The sequence below is a fragment of the Pavona decussata genome, unplaced genomic scaffold (assembly GCF_977016875.1).
Source record: "Pavona decussata unplaced genomic scaffold, jaPavDecu1.1 SCAFFOLD_105, whole genome shotgun sequence".
In the NCBI taxonomy this organism is placed as follows: domain Eukaryota; kingdom Metazoa; phylum Cnidaria; class Anthozoa; order Scleractinia; family Agariciidae; genus Pavona; species Pavona decussata.
Window position 1 is genome coordinate 1,165,228 of NW_028145519.1, and position 17,061 is coordinate 1,182,288.

The window sequence follows — 17,061 nt, forward strand, 5'->3', positions numbered from 1 at the left end:
CGTGAGCGAGACATGTCAAGTGGCGGAAAAATGGCGTTTAGGTGTAATCCCCCCTTAAGTCGCCAATTCAGGCTTACTCTGTTCACTGTCTGTTGATAAACCAAACATTCGATCTACCCTTCTTGAAGAGGTTTTCATTCGTCGTTTCTGTTTTCTTTCATTCTACAGAACCTCCGATACACTCACCTTGTGAAAGAGACTGGAACGAGTGTTTGTGTAAATCCGCTGATGTTCACCCTGCGGGCTCAATTAACATTCACTATCCAAAGTAAAGGAGGAACTACTGGCAGACGTGTCTGCTTCTCCGAAGATATTCAGAGTAACCTTCCCGTTAAAGTATAAAACAGATTTCATACGGTTGACTACTTTCATCTGAGACATGGCAAACTCACAAAGACTGGCGTTCGCCATAATTGAACATCTTTCTTCGCAGCTGAAGTCCGGCGCTGTTGTCGGCGACTCGGCAGAGAGTTTAGAGGGTAAGTGGGTCAAAAATTGACGTTTTTAATTCATTAAAACTTAAAATTTTAAGTTATCTAGTCGTTAAAATTCTGAAAATGCCCTCCTGCAAAATATCAATAAATCACAGCACCACTTAAAGTGCGATGTTCATTTATTTGAATGTTCAAATAATGTTGTGTACGCGTATTTCATTTTCATCCACAACTGATATGCAAGAGCCCCTAGCTTGTAGACGTGATATTAGGGTTAAAGCCTTCCCCTAAGCTTACAACTTTCAGAACACGGCTCTGTCTGTACCAGGAAAGGAGAGAGTCCAACACTAGTTAATCCTTGGCTCAATCGTTGTGGTCAATTTTACAATTCATTAGGTACATTCTTTTTTTTTTTCGTGTGCCTCTTGGCCATGCATATGACATGTGGAAAATAAAATTATGTACAATTAATTATGTACTTCACATTTCATTTTCCTTAGTTATGTGCCAATCAATTCAAAACTTCAACATCCCCCACCCCGTGGGGCCAAAAAGCCATTTAAATGCCCTACCCCAGCACCAATGACAGTCACATGTTCCTTCATAAAAACAATAATGCAATCACTTAAAATTCATTACAGTCGTTGGGCGGGAATTTAATTGAACATTACAGCCTCTGAATCTGCAAATCATTATACACTCTGCTTTTTATACAATTAATGTACATATCCTTGAAAGTACTGCAAAGTTTGTGAGGACCTTTTTGGATTCGTCCATGGAGCTCTGACTGCATGTATTCCTCCAGACAAAAATGAAATTCAAATTCCTAACCCCACACAGGAGTAGTTAAAATCCTTCACCTTATGGAAGGCCTTTTTCATCAAATGCCCTACTCCCTGGGCACAGAAAATGGCCAAGGTTTGCCCTGGGAATGCAAGGATGTTGAAGGTTCAAATTGTTTGGTGCATTAGGTACTAACTGCATTAATAGCCCTGTTCTCTATGGCATGTTTTGGGTGTCTTTTCGTCAAATGGAAAACATAGTTTGTTTGTCTGAAGCAACCTGTACCAGAACCTTCAACTGGATGTGTCGGTCAAAGATAAATGTAGAGGGCATTAAATTTTATACCATTCTCTTCACATGAAACCAATCTTCTTACATGTCACAATTTTGAAGGGCACACATGAACTTTAAGAACTACATTTCCCAAATACATATTACTTTCCCTAAAAGTGTGAGGAAATTATTATTTCTTTAAAGCTAGTAGTTTTATCCGTCTATTAACATTTTATTTTACCCATAAACTGCTGAGCCCAGATTTACTGTAGGAAGATTTTGTGAGTGTGCAAGTTGTACCTTTTGCAACATCATCAATTTTGATCAATGATGTCAGATGCTTTTTTTGAGAAGTAACTAGTACAGTAAGAAAAGAAAATATAATGCAGCTGTAGTTGTCTGCCAGGTTCGTTTACAATTGCGACACAAAACCAGTGCATGCATGATTCAAACTAATTAATTATAAAATTCAAAATGGTGCCAAAATGGTATATGAACTACCCAGTGAACCAACAAATGAAAAATCTTAAGAAATGTGCCGTTTGGTTATACATGTACATGGCACCTTTGAAACAGAAAACCCATTAATTACAAGATTAGCGCATGCTCACCTGATGTTGAATGCAACTACAGTAAGGTCCATGATTTTTTGAATTATTGTTTTGTAACAATCATCACTACATGTAGGTTTTCAGTTTCACTTACTTGGTCACAAATATATTCACTGCATGTATTTTTAGATGAATGAAACTGAAGACGAAAATTTCTCTTGATTCAACTGTGTCAGTGATTAATATGCACAGGCAGTGTATCACTGGGGTTTTTCAGGAACAATACATTTTTTGTGTGTGATCTCATTTGTATGTTTGGTGTAGTTCTTGCTCTGAAAATAGGATTTGAACTTGCATGAAGTGTTTGTGGAATTTACATGTATAACTTATACAGAACTTAATACTGATCCAAATTGTATATGTTGCAGTCTACCAATGTAATAAATTATTATTAAACATACTCTGATGCAGATTGACTGTGATAGGTCCAAAATAAAAATGATATTATTTAAGAGCAGCTTAAAGAACATCTGCATTAGATTGTTTTAATTTGGAAATCCTTTCTAAAGATGCAAGGAATTCATGTGGCAATGTCATGCCACATCTACATGTAAAACCAATCCCATGCAAATGAGCAACTTTGCGGGCAAATATTTGTAAATGAAACTAAAAATCTGATGTAAATGTAAGTTTGGGTGTTCAGTTTGTCAAGACGTCTTCAATGGAACAAGGATCTTCAATTAATAAGCTTTCCATTAAATTTCATCTTTTTTCTTTAGGTGGAGGGTGGCATATACAACTGTAGTTGTTCAAATGAATTTCCAGACCTTTTACATCCCATACAAATTTATTGTTTACAATTTTGCAAAAAATGTGGCCAGTCTGGTGGGTTACCTATATGTAGCATAAATGTTAATTGACCACCTTTAAGTCATGCATTATTATTAAATTAAAAGTAATTTTTGCATTGCTTTCTCTCATAGTCTCAATCCAGTGCTTAGAAAGTGTTTATGGCATAGACAGGAGTAATTCCTCACAAGTAGAGAAACTGAAGTGTGACAAACCGTTAGAGGAGATATTTGAAACTGCCATCAAGGTGTGCAATACTACTGTAGGATTATCATTAAAATAAATTAAAATGAAGTGTAACACTGTAGATGGTTTGAATCCACTGGAGTCACGTCATAAGATTAACTACATACAAGGCTGTTGCCTGAGAAAAATTGCAAGGAGCCCACAAGGCCAAAAGCCGAGAAGTTAGGAGCCTAACATGTGGAGTGTTAGGTGCTGCTGCAAAATATTTAGGTGCCCAGAGCATTTTCTTGGGCGCCCCAAGCTACCGGACTCCTGTCAGGAAGCAGCATTGTGAGTGTAGTCCTAAGAAGGACTGTGTTTGACGTGACATTGACTGACATTTCGACAACCTGATTGGAAGTTATCTTCAGAGTCAACTGAAGTAAATTTTGTATCATCAGTAGATGTTATGAGTACAAATGTCTCTGGTTGTTGGTTGGGATCAGGTTATTGGTCATTTTTCAGTTAAATGTGTGATGTTATTGGCTGAAGTAATTAAAACTAAAGGTCACTTAAATCAGAATTTTATTTTTCCAGGCTCATCGCAAAATTTGCTTTTTTCCTTCTTTTCGGGCCAGCTTACATGTACATGTACCTTCAGTTTTTGCTGCGGCCTAGTCTTATTATTATAATAGAAATTTCATGATGACAAAATTCTTTCCATCTCAAAAATAATTTTTTGACAAGGGTGGCACTCAAATGATTTCAAAAACTGCTAAATATGAGATGGAAAAGAATCTTCCACATAAACCTGGTTGTCCAGGAAAAAGGTCCATAGGGATTTCCCACTTTTTGGAGATCTTGACACTTCAGAGGTTATAAATTAACTTTTATTTCAAAAAGTTGTTTTCCTCAATAACTAATGCAGATTTTAAGATATCAGTTTTCTGTTTTCTGAAATAATTTTTAAAATTAATGAATGATCTTTAAATTGGCTGAAAAGAGTCTTTCATAAAACCAACACAGCAAACCTTCAGAATAGCCTTAAAGAGCTGCTTTAAGAGGCTGGGGAGGTGTAATCAAGCTATTAATAAAGATTAATTATTTATTGGCTTTTTAGTGACTTTCAGGGTTTATGGACAGAATTACATATAAAAAATGCATTGGTTACAGGTGGTACCATAGTCCTTTCCTCTTGTTTCAAGAAACCTTCTGGAGCCCCCCTTTCCCACTTCCTAAATTAACTTGTTGGTGACTACAGTATTTACAATAGATAATGATAGGGACTGCTATCCAATCTAACTGCCTCTGTCTGTAATTAGCCAATCTTTTTACCTTAAGCTAATTAGTAAGTCACTTTATTATATAAACACCAATGAAATAACAGGTGAGCTTTCGCGTGAAAACGTGATATCATCACACGTGAAGATAACATGTTATCTTCACACGTGAGAAGATCACCGCTGCTATGGTTACATAATAAATCGTGCCTTTTGCAATAATTTGGTATTTCATTTCTGTTTATATAATAAGCAGAACATTATATGGCCCCTTGGAGATACAAAATTTCTCTTCGAGTGTTGAAAAATATTTCACTCGTTCACTGCGCTCACTTGTGAAATATTTTTTAACACTCAAAGAGAAATTTCATATCTCCGCGCAGTCATGTAATATCCTCTATGTATGTTGGTTTGCAGACTAGGGGAGGATCAACTTCTGCCCAACCCACTGAACAAAACAGGGCAAAAGCAGAAGAACTGAAGACTGAAGGTACAGTATGAGCCTAGTTACCGTATGCATCAAGTGAAACAGTGCCTTTATATAATAGTTACTGTACATGTTTCTTCTAGACTTTTCTGTTTGACATCACAGCACAAATTCGGTACTTATTTTTAGTAATATCATGGGAACCCTATCTGTACGAAATAATATTAAAAGAAATGTTTGTTGTGAACCCTTTGAACAACTTGTTTATAGCTACATGTATACAATGTAAATTTTCAAGTTGTTGATAATGGATTTGGACAAACAGAAGACATCTTTAGTTATAATATTCTTAGATATAGAAAATTTAAGCCCAGAAAGGTGTGAACAGTGAGATTTCAGTGTTATAAAGCTGTTGAGTCATTCAATAAATCACCCAGTGACCCAGTGGCCAAACATCAAACTTCATCAGCTGACTTGTGTCATTTTTTTTTCTAAATCAATTTCCAAATTTTTCCAGGGTGCCGGCTAATATCTATGTGTTTAACTGTACATGTGCAATTGCTAGTGAATATATTTTTATTATCTTCAGGAAACCAGCTGATGAAAGAAGAGAAGTACAAGGAGGCCATCCAGTGTTACACCAAAGCTATGGAATTGGACAGTGCTAATGCGGTGTTTCCTTGTAACAGGTTTGCATTGTGTGGATCAAGAGGATGTCCACTACCCCCTCCCCACCCCATGCAGAAGGGGTTTTTCATACGATCTGGAAATTCCAACTTACCTACATGTCTCAAACTCTTGCCTGGTGGACACCCTGCTCTTGTGGCCAGATACCTTGGTATTGAGGACAGGAGTTAAATTCCTACAAAGAAAATTTATGTATGGATCATAACTCTTGCTCACAAGGACTCCCACAATTATGGAATATTTGCAGATACTTGAATGTGGTCCCCGACTAACCAATAATTTATTGTAAGTTTTATTCTCAGTCAACTATCGTGGATTCTCGCTATTACAGATACCAAATGATGGCCCCTATGGTGTCCACTATAACAAGAGTTGACTGTAGTTACATTACTCTTTCCTTTGAACTCCCCTCTCCCCACCTCCCATTCCTCCTGGAATTTCCAATCCCTTCTGTGGGGAGATGGATATTTTCTGCTGGGATTTATACATTTAAAAACCCTCAGTTGCTACTTTTTGTTTGCCCATTTGTTGTCTAGAGTACATGTACAAGACTTATCCCAGTTACATGTAAAATACTGCAACCCTCCCTCTTCCTTTATGATCTAGTGCTCTATCTCTTACCTCAGTTCAAAGCCAATACTCAACTTATAACCTCATCCCACTCAACTTCAAGAAATGGATTTTATAGCCATGAGCAGTGACTTGATTGTATCAATTTATATAATTGTGAACAATTATTGTTCACAATTAGATAAATTGCTTCCAGGTCTATCACCCAGTAAGATGAAGTGTAGTGAACTGAATTTTCAAAGAAATAATGCGCTGGTCACAATATCAAAGTTACAGTATTAATTAACAACTAAATTTTTGTGTATTAAAGATGAAAGGGATTTCCTAGCTAGACAAGTGCTTGAAAACTGCAGGCCAACATTTTCAAGTTGATATCCATTTCCATCTATAATCTTGGCCAGCCATACACGTAGCTGAACATGGTCATTTACACTGGATGAATTTTAAAAGCATCCTGCTGTGGATTTTCAAAATGTTACTAGTTAAAATGAGATGACACTGCCCCTTTGTAAATGCTGACTCCTTTCCCTTGTGTAGGGCTGCTGCTTACAGCAAAATGGGAGATCATCAAAAGGCGATAGAGGACTGTCAGAAAGCTCTTAGTCTTGACCCAAATTATGGGAAGGCTTATGGACGAATGGGGTAAGATGAAATCAAGCATCTGCACTAACACACTCTTACAGTGTACATAGTTCTATGATAAATCTAGTAAGTGGATAACATTCAAATTAACCAGATTATTTTCCACTCTTACTAGACATAATAAATTGACGTTACATGTAAATCATTTACTTGGAGGTTACCTTTAAAAGATTAATGCCACAGACCTGAAAGTAAGACAGATACATTTTAAAATATTCACAATGTAGTATTTGAATGAAAGGTTGTAAAGGCCAAGCTCTTCTGCAAATACAGTGTATAAACCTCTTTACATATGTTCCATACTGCACATGCAATTCTTCATACAGTCCAAGTGAATAATCTCTTTCAACATAATTTTTTCTCTAGTCCTTCTGTTTTTTGTTTTTGTCTTTCATTTGATTATGTTGTTTTGTTTTTGTTTGTTTTTTCTGTTATTTTTTTGTTTTGTTTTTTGTTTATAAATTAGTCTTATTGTTACTTACTTGTTTGTTTGTTTGTTTGTTTGTTTGTTTTTTTCAGCTTATCCTATCACAATCTGAACAATCTCCAGAAAGCTAAGGAATGCTATTCCAAGGTAACTTACTTTCAATTAGTGGAATTATACTAGCAGGGCTTGAAAAACTTATATTTATTTAGTCCTTTATGACCATGCAAACAAATGTTACATTATTTACATGTAGCTTGGTCATGCCTTGCCCATATAATTTAAAAATCATGTAAAAATTATTTTACATGATTGTAACAAAAAAAAGTTCTGCAGTGCTTGAAAAAGTAAAATCAGAGGACTGTTCCATCCTTTACTTGAGGGGATAATAAATGTTGTTTGCTCTCTCATACTGTAATCCTCAAAATGCAACTAACTTAAATTGTTTAGAACACATAATTTTATTTAATGAGCAGGAGGAACTTTCTTCAGCTTGATCCAATATAAAAAACTACCATGGCTGCAATGGATAATCACCAAAGTTCTCCTTTTATGTTTTTTAAAAGATCTTGATCTTTTCAAAACTGTTTCCTGAAAGGCGGAGGCATTTCCTTAATAATAACTTGACGTGTTATTGTACTACATTGTACCTTGGTTCATTTACCTCTTTGCTGGCTATGGGCCTGGCAAATACATGTACATGTGCCCAGGAGTGTCATTAAGATTTTGAACAGGCAGGTGGGAGGTTAGTGCATCTGGCCAAGATCGTTAAGTTGGATATGTTGTAGGTTAAAATGAACCCAGGTTAAAATTATTTCAACCTAGGTTGATTTGTATTTTCCTTTGTTTAGGTTAGGTAATTTACATCTGAAACAAAGGAAAATGCAAATCAACCTAGGTTGAAATCATTTTAAACTGGGATTCATTTTAACCTACAACAGAATGATACATGTACCTGTGTGTCCTTTAAGGGAAAAAGTTGGTTGAGGTGTTAAAACATACCGGGCAAAAGGTTGCCATGGTGACATCAGTGTCAATGAACACTAACAGACCTCATCAAATTTTTCTCAGAAAAAATTCTCAAAGAGTGCTGAAGTGTCAGGGTGTTTGCTCAAATATTGGGAAAGTTATTCAGGGCATTTTACTCAAATAAAAATTATTGGAAAAGTTATTCAGGTTCAAAATTGCCATTGGCAGAGTCCCTTGTCTCCACCACCACCTCCTGTCTAGATAGGGTGAATGAAACTCCTGTTTACTGAACATTATACCAATCAATTGTTGCATTGTGAGTCACAACTTGGCTTATTGACTCTTTGATTTCATTTTGTCGGTTGACAGGCATTAGAGTTGGAGCCCGGCAGCACATTTTATCAAACTAGCTTATCACAGGTGGAGGAAAAGTTACGAGAATCCCAGCAGGGAGGAGGAGGAGGGGGAAGACCTGCAGCACCAGGGGGTGGGTAGCAAAAATAAATATGAAAGGGTTCATGAGTTAAACTCCTGTTCAAGCCTGATGGATGGTGCAGTGTTGAGGGGATTCACCTCCCAGCAATGTGGCCCAGGTTAAATTCCCAGACTCCTTATCATATGTGTGTTGAGTTTGTTGTTGGTTCTTGTCCTTATTGTTGTCCTTGTTATCGACATTAAATATATTACTTTACTTTACTTTTTTTTTTACCTTGACATGTTTGTGCTTTTTAAAATGCAGCTGCTTACAGTAAGTTGCTAATTTAAAGTCACTGCAAGATAGCATACATGTACCTGCACACTGTAGGTGCCGTCAGTAACTTCCACTATACATATGAGAACAGAGTGAGTTCAGTCTGGCAATTAATGGCTAATTAATGACTGCATTGCATTGTGGAGGTTGTGTGCCTGGGTTTATCCAGGGGCTTCCACTTTTGGTAGCCAGCCCCTAGATTGAATAACACCCACAACCCCTCAACCCAGCCATGAGCCCCCACACAAAGGAACAACCACTGACCAGACAGTGGAAAAAAATAGTAAGAGGGAGGGGAAAGTTGGGGGGGGGGGGAGGACCACCATCCAAAAAAACGTGGCACCTAACGCTGCAGAAAAACCTCATGCTACCCAAAACACACGCCACATGTAGGAAGCTAAGAACTACTGCACATGCTCCTCAGAGCTGACTGATGACTGCAGACATAGGCGGCGCTCTTTGTTGTTAACCCTGTAAATTGCATTTAAATGCATCAATAAATATTAATCAACCAACAAGAAGCACTCATCAGGGGTGGATGTAAAGAATCCAGAACGATGGACAGAAGAACCCCCCCCCCCCCTCCCCCAATGAAAAATTCACATTCATGGGGATTCTGCTTTACAGCATGCATTCCGGGAGCATTTGTGACCAGATGATAAGGCTTTGGAAGACAGGCTTTTAGAGGATTTTTTAGAATGATTGATTTTGCATAATTAATTTGAAGGATGGTTACAAAAACCTTTTAAATGAAATACACAAGAAAAAATCCACCCCTGCACAGCAAGACTTAAGAACAATAGGCAAATAAATTGTGGATTAGGAACCCCCAGTAGACTTGATTTAGCATACATTTAGTTGATTAAGGTGGCCGAATACAGTTTTTAAGTGTACAGGTGTTAGAAGACGTTATTTGGAAACTATGTATTTCTGGACGCCCATAATTGGTATGGTGTAAGACTAACTAAGAAAGAATGTATTTTCGTACGTCTTGTTGAGCTAAGTACCGTTTCCATGGCAATGCAGCGAACTATTAAACGGCCATAAATAGTAGGTTTCCTTTATTTTTAGAAAATGTACTCATTAGATTTTTTCCATTTTTTGTAACCAGGAAAACTCACAAAACACTGACACGGTTGCACTATTTTCATGAAATTTTAACAGAGAGATCCCCTGTAAATATTGATTTTGCATTTTAATGTTTTGTGAAGATATCCTCTGTTAGATTTAGGTTTCTCTTTGTAGGCGACTTACGCTTTTAGGGAACTATTTTCATGCCAAATTTCACGAAATTCTAATGAGCGGTTCCTGAGAAAACAGTTCATTTCCACGAAAACAACCAGTCGCAATTTATTGGTCAAATGCGCATGCGTGGCTTTAATTGGGTTTCATGGCAAAGATGAAAAGCATGCACAAGGTCTTGGGGAATTACTTTTTTGCTCGGAAAGAAAAGAAAGAGTCCAGAAACGAGAAACTTAGTTATTTAGGATCAAAACTTAACTTTATTATCCATTTCATGTGAAATCGAGGGATCACTTCATTGACCACCGTATTTGCGTACCACAACCCTAGCGCGCGCTTAATAGCATCACTAACAGAATCTGTAAAGCGCGCGCAAACTGTGTTCGGCCACCTTAAAGTACATTGTAATTGCAGCAGGCCGTTATAGCATATTTTTTTTTTTTGGTCGTTTTTGTTCATAATAAATAAGACATACCATGCATCTATTACTTATAATTATTAAGAATAGTAACATTAATTGTTCTTTCCTTACATTTTCAGGCTTACCAAATTTAGGAGGAATGGATCTGGGTGCCCTGTTGACAAATCCAGCAATCATGGACATGGTAAACTTATGATCATAATAATAATAATTATTATAGGTATATCTACCCAAATATTTGAAGAGATGGCAGATGAAAACTTCAGTGCTCTTTGTGAAATGACACTGAATCACAGGTTTTAAGGCCGTGAAGTGTTGCAGAACTGAATGATGTAAAAGAGAGAAGAAAGGAGAAAGGAGGAAGGGGAGAGACAAAAAAAAGACTAGGGATTGCAAGTTTTTGTCTTCATATTGGCAACTTTGGCAACTCAAAGAAGCATTACTTGAGCAGGCTCATTTTCAAACATTTGGGTAGATATGCAATGGAATAATTAACAATCTTGACCTGATCGCCTGATGAAGACTAGCAGTAAGCAGTCAAAACGTCGCGATTTACAGGTACATCTCAAAGGGACTACATCATGAGACAAACGATAATACACCTATTGTTATTGTTGTTGTTGTTGTTTTTGTTTTGTTTTTTGTTTTGTTTTTAGTTTTTCCGTTTCTTTTTTATGGGACAACAACAAAAACTTAAATTCTACACAATGGTCCTGTCTTAAATTGGAACTGACACTGTTTTAAGCATTTACCAATAAGTACAATATACCTGCACTTGTATCTTTCCATTGAAAGTCTTGTGTGCTATCAATTAAATTTTTATTTGCCATGGCAACAGAGACTAGAAACTAACAGGTGACTTACTCAATTCCTTATTAACAAAAAGATCAAAATCTCAATATTATCACTTTCCCCATTGCAATGAGAAAGCTTTATCCAACACTAAGTGACACCATGTACAAGTTTTAATCGCAAGCTGATTTGTTTGTTATATCAGCGTGCTGTACCCCTCATTCATTTTTGGAAAACACTTTCCATTCGTTTGTGTTAATTTATAGCGATCCGTGGGACTTTATATGAAGAAAATAATTGTGTTGTGGTAAATAACTGTGACATTTAAGTGGTGGACATTTTGGTGAAGTATGTGAAATGATGCTAAACTGTATTTTAAACAGTTTATTTATATCATTGTTGCTGTTTCTTTCTTCTTCTTTTTTTATCTCTTTTTTTTTTCTAGGCCCAAACTTTTATGAGTAATCCGGGTGTTCAACAAATGTGAGTATACACTTCAGGGTTATTTGTACTGTGACAAGATGACTATATGCAAAGCTGGGCATCATAAGCAAGCCACACCTGTCATTAGTATTATGTAATCGCACAAGACCGTATAGTATTGAGGATTAATTTTCACACGTACAATGTACTTTCAAAGTTTTTGAAAATTTGCGAACACTTTGTACTCAAGACGTACATGTAGTATTAGTTGTAGTTGAAGTCGTAATGTAAAATGTAAGTAGTTAGTGTAGTTAGTTGTTTTAAGTGTTGTAAGTGAAGTTGTAGCTCAATAAAGGAAAAAAAGGAGGATTAATTTTCACACGTACTTTCAAAGTTTTGCGAAGAGGGCAATTAGCGAACTCTTTGGAGATACAAATAAGCTGCCAAAGTTTAGATTTCAATTACAGCCTTATAGTTTCCATTGGACAAGTAGACGATGCATCCTCGGAAACAAAGGGGCAGCTTGTCGGGAGGAAGAGATCGTCATTGGCGAAAGTGTACAACAAGAATGGGAGAGTTCTCCGGTTTTTGTTGTAAACCTTCGCCCATGACAATCCTTTCCTCCCGACTAGCTGCCCCTGGGTCTACGAGGATGGGCTGGCCGTAGCTGAAGAAATAAATGCCAGTGTTATTTTATAAATGCCTAAGTTAGTAAAGTGCTCTGAGCATTTTGTGTTATCTCTTATTAGGATGACTAATATGATGACTGCTGGTACAGGAGGTGGAGGAGGAGGAGGAGGAGCTGGTGGGATTGGTGGTGCAGCAAGCATCTTCCAAGCGTAAGTGTGGTCCTGTAAAAAAAAAAAAAAAAAAAAAAAAACAGAAAATAAGCCACTTTATAACAGATCTATTTCCATTTTTATTTAAGCATGCAGTTACTGTAACTTCGAGAACATCTGAAAATGGTTCCCACAAAGAGTCTCAGGGCGCGTTCTTTTAGGACTATTCCGGAATAAGAATACTCGGAATAGACGGTATTTGTGTTCTTTTGCGAGCTATTCCGTTTTCGGAATGAACGGCATATCATTCTGTTCATTCTGTTCCCGACAGCAGAATGAACAGAATGGAAGGAATACGGTGTACTCGGAATAGACGGAATACGCGTTCCTTTGGGAAATTTTTGACGGGAAATCCTACGCGGCCGCTCGCGCGCAGACATAGTAGTTCTCAGGTCACCTCCGCCATGGGTATTCCCTTTCCAGATTTTAGGAGCGGTCTTTTCGAAATTGAAATTCCGTGTATTCTGTTATTCCTAGACCAGAATAAGAATAGCTAGAATAGCTCCACGGATTTCAATGTACATTATGTGAAGCATTCTCTGCAAAAACCTTATCGGAATTAAAAAAAAAAGTTTCAGGGACAACCTCAAGAAAAAATATTTTCTATATTAATAGGGGATAACTGTGATCTGTGTGATTGAGAATGTTCTTGGTTTTTGAGTCATGTGTGGGAAACTATTTTAGCTACCATTGCTGCCGCATTCCAACTGGAATCGTAGTTATATATATTTTATCTAGTGGGACTTCTTAGTATTAATGATTAAAAATTAGCGACATCACACATCGTTTCGATATTGTTTCGAATTGTGTAATTTCGCTGATTTTTAGGTTTCGTTCGATTGACTGTAGTCCAGAATAAGAAGAAGCGTAATAACTACTAGATTTCTCTTTTTTAGTAAGTTTGGAAAGGCATTTCTGCAAACGGTCGCTGATATATAAACGATAATTTAAGAGCCATTGTATACTCCAGTAACTCCAAAACCCTCTTGAGAGGGATTTCTTGTCATAATTGTAGGTATTCCTATTGGTGATTTTATCATATTTTTCAAAAAAGTATTTTAAGTTTATATTGTTACATTAGTGGCATGACTTGCATAGCATTTTAATTTTTATCATTAACTAATTTTCTAGTAGTACTTTATCTATAGTGTTCCCAATTAGTTCATGTCGCTAAAGAACCCAGACAAGTCTTAAATTCGTTCATTCATTCATTTTATTTATTCAAGAATAAATGACAGCAGTCCCATTACTAAAGGCCCGTTTAAACGGTTTTAACATTCGGTTCAACATGCGTTCAACACTTTGTTGAACCAGATGATGGGGGCGTTTGAACAGGTCGTTCAACATTGTTGAAAGTGTAAAAAGTGTTGATAGCTTGTTGAAAACGTGTTGAATCAAATTTAAATCGGTTTAAACTTTCATTCAACATCCATACAACACTTCCTTAGTTCACAAAAATATTGAATGGCGTTGAAGCCGTTTGAACACTCCGTTCAACATTTGTCCAACATTTACCCAACGTCCGTTCTTGAAACCTTTTGTTGAACGAATGTTGGCCAAATGTTGAAACCGTTTAAACAGGCCTTAAGTCTTTCATTCATTTCATTTATTCACGAATAAATGACAGTAGTTCTTATTCATGTTTCATGCACTAGTGCACAGCAGTTTGGTGAGCAGATGCAGGAGTCAAATCCAGATCTATTTGATCAGCTTAGAACTCAGGCTCAGGCAGCTGTCAATCAACATAGGGGACAGAATGGATCTGAAGGTCAAGACCCCAAAACAGGTTTGAACTTTTTCATGTATTCAGACCTCCATTAATTAGCCGTGACCTCTCTACAATGCCCTCCTCTTCACAATGGCTAAGACTTCTTGTTGCAGTTAACAATCCATGCAACCTGAGGGTGGCCATTATAGACTTTTCTCACACGGCGGCCATGCTGAGTCTCAGGAGAATAAAAAGCTTTGTTTTTGCACGGCAAGCCTCGCACTGAATTCGCGTCTGGCCGAGGCTTGCCGTGCGAAAACAAAGCTTTTTATTCCCCCGAGACTCAACATGGCTGCCGAGTGATAAGGGTCTATTACAGTGTAACTATTTATATATTAAGGAATTACAACTATGTCACAGTTTAACCCTTTAATTTCCAAGAACTTTTACAAAGTAAGTAAGCTCAAAACAGCATTTTTAACCGTTATGTCGCAAATTATGAAGTCCTAAGTAAAGTTGTCCACATTATGCCGGCATAATTCAGACAAAAGAATCGAGCATTTGTGTTGGAATAAAAGTGCAAAGTTTCTTCGACTCGTTGTGTTTCATAAAAACGTTGCCAAAACCATCGAATTCCCACACAAGATATAGGCCCAGGTGCCACATTTTAAGACCAGGCCTTGGTTACAAATCAGTAAAAGCACGGCTTCCAGCAGTTCCAGCTCTACAACATTGTCAGCTGCCTCTTCGGATTAGTCGTCTCAACAATCGAGTGAGGAAAATCATAAAAAAGAACAGTTTTGTGCAGCATAATAGTGACATTTGTTGAGCATAAAGAATTAACATTATAGTGTGAAGCATTGGGCATAATGTAGAGAACCCTAGTCGCAAGAAGCTTACTGCTTGTATGTAGCTTTCATCTAAATGATCATGCATAAAAATTTATTCCATGCCACAGATATTTTAGTTAGAACCCCCAAATACTCAACTGCACCACATGTTTGTTTGTCTCACTGTTGGATCACTTTAGACTTTCGACCGTGTTTACTGCTGGTCTTCAACAGGCAATGGTGTCGACTGGCTGTGCATCAGTATAAGTAGCACCATGGTTGACCCTCGCTTTGGTTGCTTTAATCATTAAAATGATTGGAGGATTTTGATCCTCGTTGTTCAAACTACACGAAGTTCCCTCAGGAGTCTGCTGTGGTGCAGATTGTTGATTTTATTTTAATGAAGATTTTAAGTTTATTGTCACCAATTTTTACATTCCTATACCACTTTTGCAAGAAGGAGAAATTACTAGGTGTTGACTGATATTTGTGTAGACAACAAAACAACCCAGTTTTGATTCTTTTTTCTTTTTTTTCTTTTTTTTTTCAGATGATGGAGATGCCAGTTCACAGTAAATTTTTCCTGCAAATACCCGATGATATAGTATGTTTCTCATGATAGCCCCTACTGCCTGAAATTCGCAGCATTGGCAATGTGTCAACAAGCAAAGCCAAGGCCACCAAGGACTTTTATCTTGGTTCCTGTGGGATCATGCAGCGTGCATGGCAGTTATTTCTAAAGCCATTTGAACAAAGATGAGAGTAAACTAGAATAGTTTTAAAGGAGCTTTATCCTATTTTAGACGAACCAGATTGTCTGAATTGGTACCATATTTTAAATCATCATGATAATTGTTTTTCCTCATTTCAAAACCAGTTGTTGAAAAGTGATCACTGATGCCCTATTGAAGACCTAAATGACCACAGTTTTTTTTTCACATTTTTCCCAGGATTAGTAACAATCAGGATTAGAACAACTTGACCCAGGATGGTTAGAATTAAAATTGACACCACTTTGTATACAAAATATTTCATAGCTTGCATTCTCCCCCATTCCTGTGTGTCTGTGTGTGGCTGTGCACTGCCCAAGGTGGTCCGCAGATCATGATTAGTAGTCCTGGAAAATTGCATTTGAAAATCTTGAAAAAGCAGACTTTCAAAGGCATGGGGTACAAACTGTGATTATTCTTTTTTAGTCTGGACACATTATGGAGTCTCCTTCAATCATCTTTACGTTAGCAATGATAATTATTGTTATTGATGAAAGACGTTTTAAAAGTAATTGCAAACCTAATAAGACATACGTAATTGATGACGTCAATAAAGTCAGTGAGAAATCTGTCAGAAATCGTGACGATCAATATGCATTTGGAAAGCAGCGACTTTTCATTCATTCATTCACTCACTCACTCACTTACTCGCTCTCTCGCTCGCTCGCTCGTTTGTTCGTAATTTATTGTAGTAATTTGTCATTTCGGATTTAAAACCTGAGAAACTGATTTAATCAGTCAGCGACACAGGCATACTCGGAAAAAGAAACGTCCGAGTTTTTCCAACAGGAGTCGAACCTATGACCTTCTGATTAGTAATTCAGTTAATGTTATACAACAGAGCTTTAGCACACTCGTGCTATAGGCCATTAAACTAGGTTTATGTTGCAAACATCCTGCATACTGAGGTTATTTTGTATTCTTACAATAACCATTATTGGGCGTAAAACACTGCCAAAATAAGAAGAAAAAGGAATGTTGTTTTATGCCATACTTACCAGTTGCCACTAGAAATCTATGCATTTTGCGCACTAATACATAGAAATGTATGTATTTTGCGCAATATAAATACTAATTATTATTATTATTATTATTATTATTATTATTATTATTATTATTATTATTATTATCTTTTTGAAATTTCCCGAAAAAGAAGAAGATCCAAAGTCTTCAGTCGTGCTTAGTAAAAATCCTAGACTGCAGTTGTTAGTTTTGCAGTTTTGATAAATTC

The 17,061-nt window shown here is 36.9% G+C and overlaps 1 protein-coding gene across 1 annotated transcript; it reads left to right on the top strand.

The window, feature by feature from the left end:
• The first annotated feature begins 232 nt into the window (after positions 1 to 232).
• On the top strand, positions 233 to 16,408 carry LOC146471287 (small glutamine-rich tetratricopeptide repeat-containing protein alpha-like). The gene is made up of 12 exons (XM_085120969.1): positions 233 to 479; positions 3,025 to 3,137; positions 4,753 to 4,825; positions 5,352 to 5,451; positions 6,557 to 6,661; positions 7,181 to 7,235; positions 8,424 to 8,541; positions 10,588 to 10,652; positions 11,706 to 11,743; positions 12,433 to 12,522; positions 14,178 to 14,308; positions 15,611 to 16,408. The coding sequence occupies exons 1-12, from the start codon at positions 380 to 382 to the stop codon at positions 15,634 to 15,636; spliced, it is 1,014 nt and encodes a 337-aa protein (XP_084977095.1). The 5' UTR covers positions 233 to 379; the 3' UTR covers positions 15,637 to 16,408.
• Positions 16,409 to 17,061: the final 653 nt, after the last annotated feature.